At 58.5% G+C, this 21795-nt stretch overlaps 1 protein-coding gene across 4 annotated transcripts in view; it reads right to left on the bottom strand.

The window, feature by feature from the left end:
• NLGN3 (neuroligin 3) overlaps positions 1-21795 on the bottom strand; it is a 124170-nt gene that overhangs the window by 65252 nt on the left and 37123 nt on the right. For 3 of the 4 annotated variants that reach the window (XM_075915671.1, XM_075915672.1, XM_075915673.1), the window contains exon 2: positions 10589-11273. In XM_075915671.1, coding sequence (XP_075771786.1) covers positions 10589-11060 — 472 coding nt within the window. In that variant the 5' untranslated portion in view covers positions 11061-11273. Of the gene's footprint in view, positions 1-9501; positions 9562-10588; positions 11274-21795 lie in introns of all 4 variants that reach the window. The other variant, XM_075915670.1, reaches the window with a different exon arrangement.

The following is a 21795-nucleotide window of genomic DNA, read 5'->3' as shown; positions in this document are numbered from 1 at the left end:
TGAGATGACAAGGTTGATTGCTAAAGGTCATAGTGCTGATGTAATACACTTGGACCGCCATGCGGCATTTGCCTTGGTACTCATGGCACATTGATTAAGGTACTAGATCAGTATGGCACATGGGAAATGGGTTACAAGTTGGTTAACTAATGGGCCTCATTGCAATTCGACTTGTTCTAGGTGTGTGTGCAGACATGAATTTTATTCAGCTGAGAGCTGGAAATATCGCGTATCAGTACCCGCAGGGGCAACACTCCTTCCCTAGCCCAAAGATATACCCAGGGGAGCAGTTAAGGGCGGCACTGCCTTGACCCCCCCCTCCACCAGACTCCCAGGTTGCAAATATCAATGCAGAGGCATGGGGGGGGTTGCAGAATACACACCTGCACCCACCGCTCGAAGAACGAGTTATAAGAAGCAGGTAACGGTCTTTGCAAGGTTGTGCAGGAGAATGCGCATAAACTGGTGACTCCTCCAGTCACTGCAGGGGCCTGTCCTGGTCACAGCCTTCACCAAGGGTTTGGATAATGCACAGAGAGTGACTCACATGGACTCGGGGCCCACAAGCAGGCGTAGCAGGAAGGTGGCCCAAAGTCTGTTGAAATAGGGAGCACAGAACTGCCTTCAAAGTGGGCATCCCATCCTAGTGCTGTCTAAGTAATGTGCGCGAGAGCCCCGCGGACCCCTCACCGCAGACACTGCTAAGGGACGTGCCCGAGAGCCCCGCGGACCCCTCACCGCAGACACTGCTAAGGGACGCGCCCGAGAGCCCCGCGGACCCCTCACCGCAGACACTGCTAAGGGACGTGCCCGAGAGCCCCGCGGACCCCTCACCGCAGACACTGCTAAGGGACGCGCCCGAGAGCCCCGCGGACCCCTCACCGCAGACACTGCTAAGGGACGCGCCCGAGAGCCCCGCGGACCCCTCACCGCAGACACTGGTGAGGGACGCGCCCGAGAGCCCCGCGGACCCCTCACCGCAGACACTGGTGAGGGACGCGCCCGAGAGCCCCGCGGACCCCTCACCGCAGACACTGCTGAGGGACGCGCCCGAGAGCCCCGCGGACCCCTCACCGCAGACACTGCTGAGGGACGCGCCCGAGAGCCCCGCGGACCCCTCACCGCAGACACTGCTGAGGGACGCGCCCGAGAGCCCCGCGGACCCCTCACCGCAGACACTGCTGAGGAACGCGCCCGAGAGCCCCGCGGACCCCTCACCGCAGACACTGCTGAGGGACGCGCCCGAGAGCCCCGCGGACCCCTCACCGCAGACACTGCTGAGGGACGCGCCCGAGAGCCCCGCGGACCCCTCACCGCAGACACTGCTGAGGGACGCGCCCGAGAGCCCCGCGGACCCCTCACCGCAGACACTGCTGAGGGACGCGCCCGAGAGCCCCGCGGACCCCTCACCGCAGACACTGCTGAGGGACGCGCCCGAGAGCCCCGCGGACCCCTCACCGCAGACACTGCTGAGGGACGCGCCCGAGAGCCCCGCGGACCCCTCACCGCAGACACTGCTGAGGGACGCGCCCGAGAGCCCCGCGGACCCCTCACCGCAGACACTGCTAAGGACCGCGCCCGAGAGCCCCACGGACCCCTCACCGCAGACACTGCTGAGGAACGCGCCCGAGAGCCCCTCACCGCAGACACTGGTGAGGAATACATCCGGTGTCACGGGAGCACTTGTCTGTCTGCAGAGGAATGAAGCGAGCCAGTCTATCCGGCATGTGGCAGGGCAGCCAGCTACCCACCTGGAAACGGTCTGGCCAGAGACTGGCTGTCCCTTGAGCCGCTCAGGGAAGGACACAGTCACGGCAGAGGTGCTGACAGTCTCCACGGGCCCCTGGGCGAGGTGTGGGGGGAGCTGTGGCAACCAGCCCCGAGTGCCACTTGGCGCACATGATGGCAGAGCATGGCATCCCCACGTCCCTTAGCGCCGCTCACAGCGTGTGGCAGGGCCCTCTTCCCCCTCGGCATTGGCGGGCCTGAGTCAAGGTGCTCTGGAGACAGCTGGATCCTTTCTGACTAAGTACTAACACCTGAGCTATGCAGGCACTGCTTCTCTGCCCTCCAGCGTGCTTTGGGGAAGGGCCGGGCCCAGTAACTAACCAACCTGAATCGACAAACATTCGGGGTGTGGTCTTAAAGCATCCTTGAGGAGCTGAGTGACTGACAGAGGATCTGCCACGAAAGCCTGCAGTTCACTAGCTCTTCCTGGGGGCGTTACAGCTGTTTGGAGACAGCCCCTGCATCTCTGGCTATTGGCTTGAGCACAGACCCGCCAGTGGCCCCCGTGACTGTAATAAGGCCCACAATGGTTCTGCTCCCTTCACCGGTGAAAAAGAACAGAGAATCTCTTCGAGAACCACAGCACTGCAGGGTCTGAGAGTGCCAATTTCGCTCCAACGGGAAGACAGGAAACTGGGATTGCCACCAAGCAAACCCGCGAGGGAGTCAGAGCAAGGTCTGAGGACTTGAAATGCAACACATGATCCCATGCTAAGGGCAACCCTATTCATGTCAGCCCTTGCCGAGAACACTCTGACTGCCAGTCTTGCCCTTCAACGCACTGTTAGCTGCCACCCGGGGAAGTGTACACTGTGCCATTATCCAAATCCTTTCTGAAGCGACTGAACGGAGCTGGGCCCAGGACAGATCTCCGTCTGAATGATCTACTGACCAACGGGTGTTTTCCTGTACAAACGTGGTCTGCATCTCGAAGGCCAATGCCATGCGCCTGCACAGGCCGATCTGAGCCCAAGTCATTTGGTTCCAGAGAGGAGGACCAGGGTATTGCTGGATCTGGGGACAAAGAGGAAGATGCAGTTGGGACCAAGAGTCCCTGGAGGACTGACAGCCGACTGTCATAGAGGTTTGGGATGCGTCTCTTCAGGCTGCTGGTGGCTCCAGCAGACACACGGGCTCTCCCTAGGGCGAGCAGGCGGCCATGTGTTGACCATGAAGGAGGGTGTTCCCAGCGAGTCTATGGAGGTCCCTGGGGATGACAGAGCGAGGCTGGCGCTGAACAGTACCAATCCTGGCACCCGCTGGGATTCCCACGGCGTCATCAAGAGTGAAATGGGGACAAGGCTGGAGAGCCACAGAACTCGACTACGAGGATCCCACCAAGGAGCTGAGCGTGGCAGTGGGATCTCAAACATGCAGCATTATCCTTGGCTCAGTCTGACAGGTCCAGCAGCACCGTCAGTGGTAGCTTGGGAACTGATACCAGCCTCAAGCTCTACTCGGCACCAAGGCCTCATTTGGGCCCGCAAGCAAGGCAGGTCCTCGGCCAGCAATGCAGGCTGCACCTAGTGCCCATCAATGCTCCGCATCTACGCACGTCTGGGACGCCCGCAGTGCGAGCAGGGAGCCGACAGCCCTCCTGGGGGAGGCAAACGCCAGTGCAGGTGATGGGGAGCCCAGGATGGGGAGGATGATGCCAGTGTAGCTGAGTGGTGAGCCAGGGCGGGACAGGCACAGCACACCCCGAGGTGGAACTGGAGCCAACGGCACCAGCAAGTGGGCTGAGACGCGCGGGAGACTCTGGCTGGTCCAGACTTTTCTTAGCAGAGTCGACGAGTCTCCCTCAACTTTGGCACAGCCCTGCGGTTTGGGTCCCTTTCTCAGGGCCATGAAGGGAAGCAGTCCTGATTGGTGAGGAAGTCCCAGGCTTGGCCAGCTCCAGTGACCTTGGAGAGGCGGATTCTCCATGGCAGTCCTCAGGGTTGAGGCAGACTGCTTCAGCCCTGAGCCTCTAACCATCCCCCTCTTTCGGACAGAGGGACAAAGAGAGCCCCTGTCCGAAACGTGGGCTCCCTCCCCACAAGCCAACACACATCACCCCAGACAGTGGAGCAACGGCTACACCCAGGGGGGCACCCGCCAGGAGAAACGAGCCGACTGGCACTGCCAGGCCATGGCTGCTAACTGGAGCCGTGCTACCCCTACCGGCAGGGCAGCCACAGAAAGCTGGCTCCTCTGAGGAAGTGGGCTCCCCCCAAAGCTCTGGATCGAATAGTCGCTAGTCTGAGGGGCCACACAACTGCCCCGCCGAGACACAAAGCCGGGAGCACACGACCACGCAGCGCGCTCTGCAGGGCCGGTGAGATGGCGCTGAGGGGTCAGGGCAGCACTGCTCTTACACAGCCAAGGGGGTGAACGGCCCCTCACGGTGCCGCTAGGCAAAAGCCTCTCACTCCAGTGCCTGGGCACACGCCTGCCAGCGGGCCAAGGGGATGCACTTCCACAGGCATCGGGACTTGGCCCTGCACTCTCACCCCTTTGTCAACCCATCCAAGTCAGCAGGACCCAAGGCCTGGGGGATGCCAATGTGAGGGCAGGTCACTAAACTAGACCCAAAGAATCCGAGAACTGAAAAGACCCTCAAGAGTCCAGTCCCCTGCCAGCTGGGATGGAGATTCCACAGCGCCCCCAAACTCCTTCCAGTGCTCCCCCTCCGAGGCGGACAGGCGCGAGACGGTGGCCTGGGACACTGGCTCAGCTGGCACCAGTGCAGTGCCTCAGTACTGCCTGTTCCAGAGCAGGTCACCGGACCCCTGGGCCGCCTGGGCCACCTCCCAGCACCTGGCTGCAAGCTCCCCGGGTCCTTGCCTCCTGCAGCGTGCCCCCAGGGGCCAAACCCCAAGAGCCTGGCCTTTGAGTTCAGAGAGCTGCGGTGGGCAGCTAAGGGAGGGGCTGGCCCACTGTCTGCACCCCAGGGGAGCTCCTCGGAAGGGCTGGGAGGCTGGCAGCAGCATGGCCTGGGCTGTGAGGAGGGGAGGCACCTCCTGCAGCATTTAACCAGGGAGCGAGGCACAGCAAGAGCTCAGCTGTTAACTCCCGCCGGCTAGCAGAGTCAGGCAGCGCTCTGGGGCTTTAGAAGTAACTCACCCGGGGCCCTCAAGGGAGGTGGCCATCTCTCCGGTGGGGGCAGAGATCCAACTGGGCACCACAAGGGAACAGTAAGAAACAAACCCAATTCCCCTCCGATCCAGGGAGTTCCTCTGCTCAGAGCTCCCCGGCCCTGTGCACTCTGCCAGTGCAGCTCTTGCAGCAGGCGGGTCGCTGGCTGTTTGCTAAACACTCGCTAGTTTGCAGGCCACAGGGAAGAAGGCAAAATGTGTTCCAGTGTAAAACCGCTGCAATTCTCAGAGAGTCAGGTGGGAAGTCACCCGGCTACCTCAGCTGGGCCTTGTGTCCACACACGGGGTGTAGCACGTAACAGAAGAGCATAAGAACGGCCGTACTGGGTCAGACCAAAGGTCCATCTAGCCCAGTAGCCTGCCTGCCCACAGTGGCCAGCACCAGGTGCCCCAGAGAGGGTGGACCGAAGACAATGATCAAGCGATTTGTCTCCTGCCATCCCTCTCCAGCCTCTGACAGACAGAGGCCAGGGACGCCATTTTATCCCCTGGCTAATAGCCTTTTATAGACCTAACCTCCAGGAAATTATCTAGCTTCTCTTTAAACTCTGTTTTAGTCCTAGCCTTCACAGCATCCTCTGGCAAGGAGTTCCACAGGTTGACTACGCGCTGTGTGAAGAACTTTCTTTTATTAGTTTTAAACCTGCTCCCCATTAACTTCATTTGGTGTCCTCTAGTTCTTCTATTATGGGAAGCTTATATTATTGGCTGTCTGCTCGAGTGAAAGCAGGCTAACCCTCCCAGGGCAGGTGCTGTACTACACAGACAGTCCTGTGCTGGAGGGGGAATAAGCTCTAGCTACCAAATTCATAGTCCTGGAACATGAAATCTGATCCTTTGGGTGCTGTCAGCACATACCAGACAGATGTCACAGGGAGACCACCATTTCTCAACTACTATAAAGTGGGTGCATAACTGGCTGGAGAACTGTCTCAGAGAGTAGTTATTACTGGTTCACAACCCTGCTGGAAAGGTATAACCAGTGGGGCTCCGCAGGGGTCTGTTTTGGGACCGGCTCTGTTCAATATCTTCATCAAGGATTTAGACATTGTCATAGAGAGGACGCTTATAAAGCTTGCAGAGGATCCCAAGCTGGGAGAGGTTGCAAGTGCTTTGGAGGATAAGGTCATAATTCAAAATGATCTGAACAAATTGGAGAAATGGTCTGAGGTAAACAGGATGAAGTTTAATAAGGACAAATGAGAGTGCTCCACTTAGGAAGGAACAATCAGTTTCCCACACACAGAATGGGAAGCGACTGTCTAGAAAGGAGTATGGCAGAAAGGGATCTAGGAGTTATAGCGGACCACAAACTAAATGTGAGTCAGCAGCGTGACGCTGTTGCAAAAAAAGCAAACATGATTCTGGGATGTATTAACAGGAGTGTTGTGAGCAAGACATGAGGAGTCATTTTTTTTCACTCTACTCTGCGCTGGGTAGGCCTCAGGTGGAGTATTGTGTCCAGGTTTGAGTCCCACATTTCAAGAAAGATGTGGAGAAATTGGAGAAGGTCCAGCGAAGAGCAACAAGAATGATTAACGGTCTAGAGAACATGCCCTATGAGGGAAGGCTGAAGGAACTGGGCTTGTTTAGTTTGGAAAAGAGAAGATTGAGGAGGGACATGATAGCGGTTTTCAGGTATCTAAAAGGGTGTCAGAAAGAGGAGGGAGAAAAATTGTTCTCCTTGGCCTCCGATGACAGGACAAGCAGCGATGGGCTTAAACTGCAGCAAGGGAGGTTTAGGTTGGACATTAGGAAAAAGTTCCTGCCTGTCAGGGTGGTTAAACACTGGAATAAATTGCCCAGGGAGGTTGTGGAATCCCCATCGCTGGAGATAGTTAAAAGCAGGTTAGGCAGACACCCGGCAGGGATGATCTAGATAGTCTTGGTCCTGCCATGTGGGCAGGGGACTGGACTTGACCTCTTACGGTCCCTGCCAGTTCTAGTGTGCTAGGATTCTATAGGAGACCAGGCCACCCACCCTTCTGTGCTGCTTCTAGCAGGGTGCTGCCTTCAGAGCTGGGTTCCTCCCCAGCAGCCACCCCACACCAGCAGCGGTACAGAAATAGGGGACGCAGCACTGCACCCTCCACCACACCTCCTTTTGGGGCCAAGGCCCTACCATTGCACCCTGGGACATTGCAGATGTAAATAGCTGAATGCATGAAATTCACAATTTTTAAAATCCTAGAACCATGAAACGGACTCAAAAGGACCATGAATTTGGTAGGGCCTTAGCGACGGCATAAGGCGCCTTGCTATTGGTCAAACTGTCCACCCAAAGGCTGTGCTGGTAGAATGGTGCGGGAGCCCTAATATCCCAGTTCTAACCGCACCAAGCCTATGGGACAGCCAGGCCTTCCTTCTCAAGGGTCCCAGCCGCTCAGGGGCCGTGCTGGGCTCAGGCTCCCAGGGGCAATCGGGTGTGGTGGAGGCGGAGAGCCCACAGGGCAGAAGCAGCGAGTAGAGTGTGGTGCACACAGCAGGAGTCGAGCCTGAATGAAAGCCAGTAGGAAGGGCAGAATGAGCTCTCTGCGGCGAGTGGGCTGTAGTGGAGACGGCACCGTGTTCAAAGTGGGAGTCGTGGGGAGAAAGGCTCCAGTGCGCTGCTGCTCCTGAAGACCCCTGTGCTGAGCAGGGCAGCTGAGGTGTGTGCACAGCGGGGTGTGCAGCAATGAGCCTTCTCGCTGTTTCCATCTGTGCAGGGATACATGTGTGTGCTGTGCACTGGGGCACGTGTGGATGTGCACCACCAGTAGGAACACCTGCTAATTGGCTGGGCGACACTGGAATCTGTCCTGGGGGCCGCCCAAGCACCCCCTTTCCAGGGAACACTGGGATGCATGTGCACAGGGAAATATGTGGCCAGGAGCATGGGGAACGGGTCCTGGAGCTCCGGTGGCTCCAGAGGGTACAGCTTAACACGGACATCATAAAAACCAAACCCCACTGGAGAGCGACCCTTCCTACCGTCAGACAGAGGACACGGAAGGGTCCCTTGGGAACCTGCCCCGGGGTTTCGGTCCTGTTTACCACTCCCTCACACGACAAAAATCCTCCTCCTACTGACGATAAGGCTGGGTGGACAGCAGTAACTTCTGTAACAGCACCCCGAATGGTGCAGCTAGCCCCAGGCATTGACAGCCGGAGTGCAAACAGGAACCACTGCATGGCTCTTCCTACAAGACGGCCGTGCACTTCCGTCTCTGTGCGCGAGAGGACTGACGTAACCAGAATGCCGAACGCGCCTGTTAGCGACACTTGGGTGGGGATCATTGCAGATGTGTACTGGGCCCCGTGCCTGTCCTACAGGAGAGGCGCAGCCCCTAGGCCCCTGCTGCGCAGACGGAACGCACCCGGGAAGAAGCCACGGAAATCCCTTCCCTACCATGGGCGAAAGTGGCAGCATGCGCTGATCAGCGCCCCCTGCCCACCACCCAGCAGCTGACGCTGCTCTCCCTCCCAAAGACAGGTCTGGGCAGCCTGGCACCGGGGGCAGGCCAGGAGAGGAGGGGTTCGTGAAGGGCCAGCATGTGCAGGAAGAGCCCCCTCCAGAGGCAGGCAGCGGGGGGAGACGTCCGGGCAGCGTGGCACTCACAGAGAGATGGCGTGTGAGTAGCCAGGCAGCAGCAGGGAAAGCAAAGCAAAGAAACCAAACAGCAGAAGTCAGGGAAAGCTCTGGAAGGAAAGAGGCTTCTCATCGCCTCTCCAGGCTGCGCTGTGCTGCGCCAAGCCCCGCCGCCACGGGAAACGCAGACAAGGCCCCCGGGCAGGCCAGCCACAGAGGGCTTCTTCTCTCACCCACACGTAGCCTTTCAGAAGAGCCTGGCTGCCCCCCTTGGGGGAGCCCTGGGAGCAGCGGCCGCAGGGCTTGGACGGGATATGCCGGGACAGGGGGGTGCCCACGCTGCGCCGCTCTCTGGAGTCCAGGGCCAGCGAGCTCTGACGTCCATTGGGGCCAGCACACACGACTCTGCCTCGTGGGGCGGGGCTGGAAGCAGGATGCCGTTGCAGGTGTGCCGGGGCTTACTGAAGAGGCTGCAGAGCACGGAGCGCAGGCGTGCGGCCGGTGGGCCAGGAGAGGCAGGCGTGTGCGCCCGGGAGCGCCAGCAGAATTGCCATGCTGGCATGGGGAGACACAGGAAGGGACTGCAGCCGAGGTCACATGCCCAGGTCTGTTCACAGCGGGTGTGCGAGCCCCATTCACACAAATGCGCCCAGGGGATTCTTGCACGTCTGCCGACAGGCCTGGGGAGCTGGGCCCTGCTGGAGGAGTGGGGTGACTGCGGGGCACCTTCCTCATTTCCCAGCTGCCCTCAAGGGGAGCCTGCTGGCCTTGGCCAAGCGTGCACAAGAGCTGTTCTGAAAGGCTTGGGAAGACCTGGCTCCGGCCTGGCCCGGGAAGGGGGCAGCGGGCGGGAGGGCCTGCAGGCTGCACGGAGGGCACGCTGTCTCAGCCCCCTGGCACGAGAGGAAGGCTGGCGAAATAGGCCGCAGGCCTGGGGAGAGTGGACAGTGCCCCCTTCTCGCTCTCTCTCTCTCTGTGCCTCTCGGCCAGGGCCGGCTTGCTACATACCTCCTTTCCTACACATTTTCTTGTTGGGCTTTCGGGCGCATTCCTTGGAAATCCGTTTTACTGTAAAATGAATAAAAGACTCCAAAATAACAGGAGGCTCCACTGGCTGGAGTGGGCATGCAATGACAACCCGTTGCCCACCCCACCCCTCGTGGGACCGCGGGATGGGGGAGGGGAGCTTGGCTGTGGGAGGAAAACTCTGGGCCAAGTGTCCTGGGATGGAAGGAAGTCGTAGTGCTGTCCCCTGCAGCCGGGAACCCCACGGGAAGAGAAGAGGAGCTGCCAGGCTCCAGAGCAGCTGTCTTGCCACCAAACTGCTCAGGGCATGGCAGGCCGGCCCCTCCAGTTCTCTTTCATCCCGGGCTCGTGTTCGGGCGATTCTGGCAGCTGGCACAGGGCCCGGGAACCCACGACTCCCCTTGCGGCGAGGCTGCCACAGGCCTGAGCCAGGGCGCAGCCCCCTCGCCCCGCTACTTACAGTTCAGACGGGATCCCCTAGGAACAAAGCCATTGGAGACAAGAGGCACCCTGAGGCGCCCAGCCTCACCGCTCTCCAGCCCCCGGCTGGTCCTGCAAGCTGCATTGCGCCAGGCATGCTGCCACGTGGCCTGACCCCCAGCAGAGCACGGCACCAGCTCTCCAGGGCCCTCCCAGGCAAGAATGGCTGGGCCCCCATCACAGCAAGAGAGTGTTCCTCCTAGCCAGCAGCAGCCCAGGCCCCAGAACTAGCGCAGGAACCAGGGGGACAAGGGGAGACAAACCCAAGACAGCGCCTGGCCCTCGGCGCCTCGGGAGCCCAGAGCAGCTGGTCACTGTGCGCCTGTGGTCAGAGAAGCCCTTTCAGGTCGGGCAGCGCAGAGGGACCCGGGGGAGGGGCCGAGCTGTGTGGGGCGGGGAGAAGAGAGAGCACAGGAGACAGAGGGGGAGAGGGCAAGCAGAGTGGCCGAAGCTCTTCGCAGACAGACAGCATGCTGCAGGGGCCACAACCACATGCTTCAAACACAACATCCAGGGGGACGGAGCAGAGGAACTCTGGCACACCCCGACCCGGGCAGGCCCGTCTCCACCTGCCCCTGGGCACACTCACCATCCTCGGTGGGAATGTAAATGTTGAGGTACAGGCAGTCCTCGTTGGGGTCCTGGATGTACGTGGCGACTATGTCCAAATTGGAGGTGAACCAGATGGGCAGCATGATCTCGGGGACTGCACTGTGGATGTTCTGAGGACAGACCGGTGAGAAGTGGGTAGCATTCCTTATTCCAGACCAAGAGGAGGGGGGCTCCGGGGGCATGAACCTCTTTTCCCCAATGGGCGGGGCTGCATACGGCACCCCCAGGTACTGATCCACGGGACCCAGAATCTCACTAGGCAGTGGAACCCGGACCCCTCGTAGCTTTCCATAGTGTGTGTTGACAGTCGGCGAGTAGAGCTGGCCATCCATCTGTACAACAGCCAGGCTCAGAACCCAGAGCACGAGGCAAAGGTCCCGGCCTGCAGCCAGCTCAGGCACTTGGAGAGCGGGGAACAAGGACAGGCTCCTCTGGAGTATGAGCCACATTGTCCGTGAGGAGCAGCACCACCAGTCACACCTGAAGCTCGCTCCGGGGGCTCAGAGGAACCCCATGGTGGCCCCAGCCAGACTCGGAACGCCACCCAGAACCGAATGGCAGGCGGTGAGCCAGGGAGATCCGGGAGTGTTCCTCTTCAAAGCCCCCAGCCGGCCGGCTGCTCCTCACCTTCAGACACAGCAGCCCTGACAGGATGGACGGTTCTGCGGAAAGACGGAGAGGAATTAACAGGCATGGACCCTCACTGGAGAATGGCAGCTCCACCTGCCCAAGGAAGCCTGCAGCACAAATGCCCCCCCATTCCACAGCCTGGCCAGGGGCAGGAAGAGATCGTCAACACCTCACCTGAATGCTCCTCCCCTCCAGCCCTGGATACCCCCCGCAGCTGCCTCCCAGGCTGCTGTCAGCCCCGTGGTCTGGCGAGGCGCCTGGCGCCAGCTGCAGCGGGCAGGGCAGGAGGGCTGTGCGTCAGCGGCAGACGCACTGCTCAAGCATTAGGCTCCACGCTCGCCGCAAAGGGCTCAGCTCACACATCAGCTCCCGGCGGAGGGCTGGGGAGAGCAGTGCTGCAGGGATGCAAAGGCCTGCGGAGGGGAAGGACACTGACACCGCTGGACAGAGAGGAGCGCACTAGCAGGACCCAGAGCCTGGCAGCCGTCTCCAGCCAGCAGGCCAAAAGTGCCCCGACTGCTTTGAGCCTAGGACGGAGGGGTCAGCAGAGCCCGGCACAGACACCAAAACGAGAGTCCCCGTCTGCTGGAAACAACGTGCAGCCGCTCTGCAAGCCGTTCCCTGCCTCCCTGTGTAGCCACGTCCACAGCGGCCTCCCGGCGCCTTGCTCTCCGGTGGGCACTGCGACTGGGGAGCAGCTTCCAGGTCGGCGCGCCAGGCAGGGCGGAGCGGGACAGGCACCCCGCCCTGCCCACCCTCCCTGGCAAGCGCCGGGCGGAGCGGGACAGGCACCCCGCCCTGCCCACCCTCCCTGGCAAGCGCCGGGCGGAGCGGGACAGGCACCCCGCCCTGCCCCCCCTCCCTGGTAAGCGCCGGGCGGAGCGGGACAGGCACCCCGCCCTGCCCACCCGCCCTGGTAAGCGCCGGGCGGAGCGGGACAGGCACCCCGCCCTGCCCACCCTCCCTGGCAAGCGCCGGGCGGAGCGGGACAGGCACCCCGCCCTGCCCACCCGCCCTGGTAAGCGCCGGGCGGAGCGGGACAGGCACCCCGCCCTGCCCACCCTCCCTGGCAAGCGCCGGGCGGAGCGGGACAAGCACCCCGCCCTGCCCGCCCACCCTCCCTGGCAAGCGCCGGGCGGAGCGGGACAGGCACCCCGCCCTGCCCACCCTCCCTGGCAAGCGCCGGGCGGAGCGGGACAGGCACCCCGCCCTGCCCACCCTCCCTGGTAAGCGCCGGGCGGAGCGGGACAGGCACCCCGCCCTGCCCACCCGCCCTGGTAAGCGCCGGGCGGAGCGGGACAGGCACCCCGCCCTGCCCACCCTCCCTGGCAAGCGCCGGGCGGAGCGGGACAGGCACCCCGCCCTGCCCACCCTCCCTGGTAAGCGCCGGGCGGAGCGGGACAGGCACCCCGCCCTGCCCACCCTCCCTGGTAAGCGCCGGGCGGAGCGGGACAGGCACCCCGCCCTGCCCACCCTCCCTGGAAAGCGCCGGGCGGAGCGGGACAGGCACCCCGCCCTGCCCACCCTCCCTGGTAAGCGCCGGGCGGAGCGGGACAGGCACCCCGCCCTGCCCACCCTCCCTGGCAAGCGCCGGGCGGAGCGGGACAGGCACCCCGCCCTGCCCACCCTCCCTGGCAAGCGCCGGGCGGAGCGGGACAGGCACCCCGCCCTGCCCACCCTCCCTGGCAAGCGCCGGGCGGAGCGGGACAGGCACCCCGCCCTGCCCACCCTCCCTGGTAAGCGCCGGGCGGAGCGGGACAGGCACCCCGCCCTGCCCACCCTCCCTGGTAAGCGCCGGGCGGAGCGGGACAGGCACCCCGCCCTGCCCACCCTCCCTGGCAAGCGCCGGGCGGAGAGGGACAGGCACCCCGCCCTGCCCACCCTCCCTGGTAAGCGCCGGGCGGAGCGGGACAGGCACCCCGCCCTGCCCACCCTCCCTGGCAAGCGCCGGGCGGAGAGGGACAGGCACCCCGCCCTGCCCACCCTCCCTGGTAAGCGCCGGGCGGAGCGGGACAGGCACCCCGCCCTGCCCACCCGCCCTGGTAAGCGCCGGGCGGAGCGGGACAGGCACCCCGCCCTGCCCACCCGCCCTGGTAAGCGCCGGGCGGAGCGGGACAGGCACCCCGCCCTGCCCACCCTCCCTGGTAAGCGCCGGGCGGAGCGGGACAGGCACCCCGCCCTGCCCACCCTCCCTGGTAAGCGCCGGGCGGAGCGGGACAGGCACCCCGCCCTGCCCACCCTCCCTGGTAAGCGCCGGGCGGAGCGGGACAGGCACCCCGCCCTGCCCACCCTCCCTGGCAAGCGCCGGGCGGAGCGGGACAAGCACCCCGCCCTGCCCACCCTCCCTGGTAAGCGCCGGGCGGAGCGGGACAAGCACCCCGCCCTGCCCACCCGCCCTGGCAAGCGCCGGGCGGAGCGGGACAGGCACCCCGCCCTGCCCACCCTCCCTGGCAAGCGCCGGGCGGAGCGGGACAAGCACCCCGCCCTGCCCACCCGCCCTGGTAAGCGCCGGGCGGAGCGGGACAAGCAGAAGTACAGTGATGCTCCTATTGTGAGGCAGTGGACGACCCGCCACACTGCTGCCCCCAGGCTGGCTGGTACCCCATGCCTTCTGTTCTCAAGGATGTTGTGTTTACCTTTGGCTAATGACCAAGCCTGACCATCTGACATCTCTTGTTAGGGAGTTAATCAAGCCCGTCACAGGAGAGTAGTATTGCCAGCTGACATGGAGCTGTCCAGGCCCATGCAGGCAGCACCCACACAAAGGAATGCCTCATGGCCCTGGACAGTCCCCATGGCGGCAACAAGCGGAAGGACGGAAGGAAAGCCCAATGGTCAGGGCACCAGCCTAGGACGGGGGAGACCTGGGTTCAAATCCCTGCTCTCTGTGATACCTTGTACAAGTCCCATAGCCTCTCTAAGCCCCAGCCCATGTGCTGAGGGGCTGGAGGGATAAATGCATTGAAGACCATGAGGGCTGTGTCTAGACTGGCAGGATTTTCCACAAATGCTTTTAATGGAAAAGTTTTCCGTTAAAAGCATTTGCGGAAAAGAGCGGCTAGATCGGCAGGACGTGTTTCTTCAAAAGCACTTTTTGCGGAAAAGCGTCCGTGCCAATCTAGACACGGTTTTGCACAAAACAAATCTGAGCTGTCTACACTGGCCCATTTGCACAAAAGGACTTTTGCCCGAACAGGAGCAGCACAGTATTTCCGCAAGAAGCACTGATTTCTTACATGAGATCGGCAGTGTTCTTGTGGAAATTCAAGTGGCCAGTGTAGACAGCTGGCAAGTTTTTCCGCAAAAGCACTTGCTTTTGCAGAAAAACTTTCCAGTCTAGACACAGCCGAGATGTCTAGATACTACAGTCCCTGCCCAATAAGCGCTGCCCACTGTCTCACAGAGCAGTGATGCCTCTGCCCTCGTCAGAGCCATTCCTCATAGACTCATAGACTTTAAGGTCAGAAGGGACCATTTTGATCATCTAGTCTGACCCCCTGCACAGTGCAGGCCACAGAATCTCACCCACCCCTCCTAGAATAATCCTCTCGCCTATAGCTCAGATATTGAAGTCCTTGAAACGATGGTTCAAAGACCCCAAGATGCAGAGAATCCTCCCGCTAGTGACCCGTGCCCCATGCTACAGAGGAAGGCGAAAAACCTCCAGGGTCTCTGCCAATCTACCCTGGAGGAAAATTCCTTCCCGACCCCAAATATGGCAATCAGCTGAACACTGAGCATGGGCAAGACTCAGGAGCCAGACATCCAGAAAAAAGTTCTCTGTAGTAACTCGTATCTTCCCACCACTGGCCTATTTACCACTGATAGTGAAAGGTAAATTAATTGCCAAGAACATGTTATCTCATCAAACCATCCCCTTCATAAACCCATCTAGCTTTATCTGGAAGCCAGATAGGTCTTTTGCCCCCACTACTTCCCTTGGAAGGCTGTTCCAGAACCTCACTCCTCTAATGGTTAGAAACCTTCGCCTAATTTCGAGTCTAAACTTCCTACTAGCCAGCTTATATCCATTTGTTCTTGTGTCCACATTGGTACTGAGCTTAAATAATTCCTCTCCCTCCCTGGTATTTATCCCTCTAATATATTTAAAGAGAGCAATCATGTCTCCCTCAGCCTTCTTTTGGTTAAGATAAACAAGCCAAGCTCCTTGAGTCTCCTTTCATAAGACAGGTTTTCCATTCCTCGGATCATCCTAGTGGCCCTTCTTTGTACCTGTTCCAGTTTGAATTCATCCTTCTTAAACATGGGAGACCAGAACTGCACACAGTATTCCAAATGAGGTCTCACCAATGCCTTGTATAACGGCACTAACACCTCCTTATCCCTACTGGAAATACCTCGCCTAATACATCCCAAGACCGTATTAGCCTTTTTCACGGCCATGTCACAATGGTGGCTCATAGTCATCCTGTGATCAACCAGGACTCCGAGGTCCTTCTCCTCCTCCGTTACTTCCAACCAATGTGTCCCCAGCTTATAACTAAAATTCTTGTTATTAATACCTAAATGCATAACCTTACACTTCTCACTATTAAATTTCATCCTATTACTATTACTCCATTTTACAAGATCATCCAGATCTTCCTGTATGATATCCCGATCCTTTTCTGAATTGGCAATACCTCCCAACTTTGCGTCATCTTCAAACTTTATTAGCACACCCCCACTTTTAGTGCCGAGGTCACTAATAAAAAGATTAAATAATAATGGTCCCAGAACTGATCCCTGAGGAACTCCGCTAGTAACCTCTCTCCAGCCTGACAGTTCACCTTTCAGTATGACTCGCTGTAGTCTCCCTTTTAACCAGTTCCTTATCCATCTCTCAATTTTCATATTGATCCCCATCTTTTCCAATTTAACCAATAATTCCCCATGTGGTACTGTATCAAATGCCTTACTGAAATTGAGGTAGAATAGATCCACTGCATTTCCTTTATCTAAAAAATCTGTTACTTTCTCAAAGAAGGAGATCAGGTTGGTTTGGCACGATCTACCTTTTGTAAAACCATGTTGTAATTTGTCCCAACTGTCATTAACCTCAATGTCCCTAACTACTTTCTCCTTCAAAACTTTTTCCAAGACCTTGCATACTACATATGTCAAACTAACAGGCCTGTAGTTACCCGGGTCACTTTTTTTCCCTTTCTTAAAAATCGGAACTATATTAGCAATTCTCCGGTCAAATGGTACAAGCCCTGAGTTTAGAGATTCATTAAAATTTTTTGCTAATGGACTTGCAATTTCATGTGCCAGTTCCTTTACTATTCTTGGATGAAGATTATCTGGGCCCCCTGATTTACTCCCATTAAGATGTTTGAGTTTGGCTTCTACCTCAGATTTGGTAATATCTACCTCCATATCCTTATTCCCATTTGTTATGTTGCCATTATCCCTAAGCTCTTCATTAGCCTCATTAAAGACTGAAGCAAAGTATTTGTTTAGATATTGGGCCATGCCTAGATTATCCTTAACCTCCACTCCATCCTTAGTAAGAAATTGTTACTCACCTTGTGCAGTAACATCTGTTCTTCAAGATGTCCCCCCCCGTGTGTGCTCCACTAACGGTGTCGGGCTCGTCCCAACGCCGCAAACCAGAGAGTTTTTGCCAGCAGTAGCCCCCTCCGGAGGACCGCACATGCGCAGAAGTGCCTCGCGCCGTTCGCGCTCTTTTCTGCGTTAAGCGGTCCGACGCGCCAGTTCCTCCTAGCCGGAACATCTGCAAAATATAAACGTAAGAGTTCCGAAGCAGGGAGGAGGGTGGGTCGTGGAGCACCCACGGGGACACACATCTCGAAGAACAGATGTTACTGCACAAGGTGAGTAACAATTTCTTCTTCTTCGAGTGATGTCCCCGTGGGTGCTCCACTAAAGGTGAGTAGGAAGCAGTAGCCCAAAGAGAGACGCCGTGCTTCGGAATTATCTGTGCACAGAAGAGAGAACTGCTTGAGCGACTGCTATGTCTGTAGCCCTGAAGCGATCCAGGGCATAATGCCTAGCGAACGTAGACGAAGATGACCAAATAGCCGCACGGCATATGTCTCGCAGGGGAACGTTCTTCAGGAATGCCATGGAAGTGGACATGCTCCTGGTCGAGTGTGCTTTTGGTCTACAGGGCAGGGGCCTGCCGTGGATGGTGTAACAGCGAGTGATGCAATTCACAATATGTGAGGAGATGCGCTGCGAGATCTGTTGGCCTTTAGAGTGGGTTGCCAGAGATAGTAGTAGGCGTGAGGACTTTCGAAAAGAACGCGTTCTGTCCAAGTAGAATGCAAGTGCTCTCCTGATGTCTAGTGTGTGCAAGCATGCCTCCTCGGGGTTAGCGTGTGGTTTCGGAAAGAAAATGGGAAAAACCATGGGCTCATTGATGAATGGTGAATTGACTTTTGGCAAGAAGGCTGGGTGACAGTGTAATGTGACCCCCTGTTGGGTGAATAATGTATACGGAGGATCGGCGGAAAGTGATGCGAGTTCAGAAACGCGGCGGGCTGACGTGATTGCCAGGAGAAAGGAGACCTTAGTGGTGAGAGTCTGCATGTCACAAGTTGCCAGCGGTTCAAATGGTGGCTGAGTAAGAGTGTCCAATACAAAGGTAAGGTCCCAAGGCTCAGGAGTGGGCCTGTATGGTGGGTAAAAGTTGGTAATTCCTTTCATGAACCTCTTTGCGAGTGGCTGCACGAAGACAGAAGATCCGTCTACGGGAAAATGGAAGGCTGAGATTGCCGCCAAATGAACCTTAAGTGAAGTTATCGCCAAGCTCTGTGAGCGTAAGTGGAGCATATAGTCCAGGATGGATTGTGTAGGTGCCCTTAGAGGGTCCGTGTCCTGTGAGTGGCACCACGTCTGGAAGCGTCGCCACTTGTAAAAGTAAGATCTCCTGGTGGATTGGCGCCTGCTTTGTATGAGGACTTCTCTGACTGCTTGGGAACAGGTTAATTCCGGTCCTTGGAGCCAGTCAGGAGCCAGGCTGTTAGGTGCAGCTGGTTGATACTGGGGTGGAGAAGGGTGCCATGCTGCTGGGAGAGGAGGTTGGGCCGCTGCGGAAATTGGAGAGGCTGAGACATCAACATGTGCATAAGTTGCGATAGCCAAGTCTGACGGGGCCAAAAGGGAGCCACCAGGATTACTGTTGCTGCGTCCGCCAGTATCTTCCCTATCACCCGAGGAATCAGGGGAATTGGGGGAAAGGCGTATAGAAGACGGTACTTCCCCCAATGAAGCAGAAAGGCATCTCCTATCGATCCGTTGCCTATGCCAGCTCTCGAGCAGTAAGAACGGCATTTCTTGTTGTCTCAAATGGCAAAGAGGTCCACTTCCGGGTGGCCCCATAGTTGAAAGAGGCTGCAGACTACCTCGTCGAGGAGCTCCCATTCGTGCTGGGAGTGGAAAGATCTGCTCAGTGTATCCACGATGGTATTGCTCTTGCCCGGAAGGTAAGCAGCTTTGAGTGTAACGCCGTGGCAAATCGCCCAATTCCAAAGGCGTACTGATTCTGCACATAGGGTTCTGGATCTGGCTCCGCCCTGGCGATTGATATAGTATACGGTGCAGATGTTGTCCGTAAGGATCTGTACTGAGGTGCCTTGGATGTGATGAACAAAGTGACGACATGCGTTGAAGACTGCTATGAGTTCTAGAAAGTTTATGTGGAGTAGGGCTTCTTGGTGAGACCATAGACCCTGGACCTGATGTTGTAGCATGTGAGCACCCCAGCCCACAAGGTACGCGTCGGTGGTAATTTGTAGAGATGGAGCTCGAGCGCGGAATGGGACACCCGCAAGCACCTTGGTCGGATCGAGCCACCACGTCAGTGAATCTTTGACGCGAGCAGGGATGGATGTCAACTTGTGTACAGGCAGTCCCCGAGTTACGCGGATCCGACTTATGTCGGATCCGCAGTTACGAACGGGTTCCTCTCCCTGGTCTCCAGCAGACCAGGGAGAGGAAGCAAAGCGGTGGAACACGTGGGCAGCGGACAAGTCTGTCCGCTGCCCACGCGCTCCAAGGCTTGGCTCTGCTTTGCCCCGCCCCCTCCCCCTGGTCTGCAGACCAGGGGGAGGGGGGGGGGCAAAGCAGAGCCAAGCCCCGGAGCACCCGGCCAGCTGACAGCCCAGACTCGTCTGGGCTGTCAGCTGATCGTGCGCGCCGTGGCTTGGCTCTGCTTTGCCCCCCCCCCCCCCGTCCTCCTGGTCTGCAGACCAGGAGGACGGGGGGGCAAAGCAGAGCAAAGCCGCGGAGCACGCGGGCAGCGGACAGCCACGGCGCATCTGGGCTGTCCCGCTGCCCCCGTGCTCCGTGGCTTTGCTCCAGACACCTGTGGTACAGCAGCTAGGGCGCTGCCAGTTGGTCCTGTAGCGCCGCTCTGGGCGCTACTGGACCAACCGGGCAGCACCCCAGCTGTTCTGCCCCAGGCGTCCTGATTCAGCCACTGCTGGTCAGATTCAGCAGCGGCTGAATCAGGACGCCTGGGGCAGAGCAGCTTGGGTGCTGCTGGGTTGGTCCAGTAGCGCCGAGGAGCGGCGGCGCTACTGGACCAACCCAGCAGCACCCCAGCTGCTCTGCCCCAGGCGTCCCCAAGTCAGCCGCTGCTGAAACTGACCAGTGGCTGACTACAGGAAGCCCCTGCCCCGGGGCTTCCTGGAATCAGCCGCTGATCAGTTTCAGCAGCAGCTGACTTGGGGATGCCTGGGGTTCTTAAGTTGAATCTGTATGTAAGTCGGAACTGGCGTCCAGATTCAGCCGCTGTTGAAACTGATCAGTTTCAGCAGCGGCTGAATCTGGACGCCAGTTCCGACTTACATACAGATTCAACTTAAAAACAAACCTACAGTCCCTATCTTGTACATAACCCGGGGACTGCCTGTATATCGGTGATGCCGGGATTGTATACCATCTGGAGCCAATGCTGCAGACACCGCATGCAGAGACGTGAATGTGCAACGACGTAAGTTGTAGAAGCCATGTGGCCTAATAACTTCAGGCACGTGAGGAACGAGACCGCTGGAGTGGTGCACAGGACATTCACTAGGTCTCGGATGGCGTGGGCCCTGTCCGTGGGTAAGTACGCCCTGGTAGTTATAGAATCTATCCTGGCCCCAATGAACTCGATGGACTGGGACAGAATCAGAGACGATTTTGGTAGGTTGATTACCAGCCCTAGAGTTTTGAAGATGCCTCTCGCAACGGTAACTGCGGTTTCAATCTGTCGCATAGAAGGGGCCCTGAGTAGACAGTCGTCGAGATAGGGAAAGATGGTGATGCCAGTGCGTCGGAGGTATGCGGCTACCACTGCTAGGGTCTTTGAGAATACCCTGGGAGCCGCAGAAAGACCGAAAGGAAGTACAGCATATTGGTAGTGGTCGGTGCCTAGGGTAAAACATAGAAATCTCCTGTGGACCAGATGGACAGAGATATGAAAGTACGCATCTTGGAGATCAAGGGATGCGAACCAATCCCCCTGATGTAGTGATGGTATGATGGAGCCCAAGGTAACCATTTTGAATTTTTGCTTCCGCAGGTAGCGGTTGAGGCCATGAAGGTCTAGAATTGGTCTCCAGCCGCCGGACTTCTTTCGCGTGAGAAAATACCGGGAGTAGAAGCCTTTGCCTCTGAAGTCGGAAGGAACCTCCTCTACTGCCCCGGTAGTAAGTAGGCGCGTGACCTCCTGGCGCAGTAGAAGGTCGTGAGAGGGGTCCCTGAAAAGGGACGGGGATGGAGGGTTGGAGGGGGAGAGGGTGGTGAAGGGGATGGCGAGGCCAGAAGTGATGATCTCCCTGATCCAACGGTCCGTGGTGATGGCGAACCAACAGCGGTAGTATGATCTCAGGCGATAATGGAATAACTTGGTTACCTGCGGGTAGGGCTCCAACAGGGGTATGGCGCGCAGTCCCTCGACAAGGGCGTCAAACCTGCTGTCAAGGTTGTTGTTGGTTGTGCGCCCTATTGGGTTGTTGGCGCCATCGCTGGGGGCGCTGCCTCTGCCTGTGTTGCTCACATGGTCTAAAGCGTTGGGCAGTATAGGAGGAGAAGGGCCTCTGCCTGTTGTGGGGCCAAGCTCTCTTGCGCCTGAAAGGCGGGGTATACATGCCAAGGGTTCTCAACGTAGTTCGGGAATCCTTTCCCGAATGGAACACCTGATCGGTGTTCTGCACGAACAACGAGGCACGGTCAAAGGGGAGGTCCTCCACCTTGGGTTGTAGGTCTTTGGGCACTGATGCCAGGTGTAGCCAAGAGGCACGTCGCATGACGATAAACGTTGCCGTAGTGCGGGAAGCGGAATCAGCAATATCAAGAGAGATCTGGAGAGCGGTGCGGGCAGCTGTGTACCCCTGCTGCACGATAGATTTTAGTACCTTTCCCTTGGACTCCGGTAAATGATGTATGAGGGGAGCCAACTTAGAGTAGTTGTCGAAATTGTGGTTAGCGAGCTGGGCAGAGTAGTTGGCCATTCTCAGGGTGGCCATAGCAGAAGAATAGACCTTCCTGCCGAGGAGGTCCAGACGCTTCGCTTCCTTGTCCGCCGCCGAATTCCTAGAT

The sequence above is a fragment of the Pelodiscus sinensis genome, unplaced genomic scaffold, assembly GCF_049634645.1.
Source record: "Pelodiscus sinensis isolate JC-2024 unplaced genomic scaffold, ASM4963464v1 ctg151, whole genome shotgun sequence".
Lineage (NCBI taxonomy): Eukaryota > Metazoa > Chordata > Testudines > Trionychidae > Pelodiscus > Pelodiscus sinensis.
This window is presented reverse-complemented; position numbering and strand designations above follow the sequence as displayed.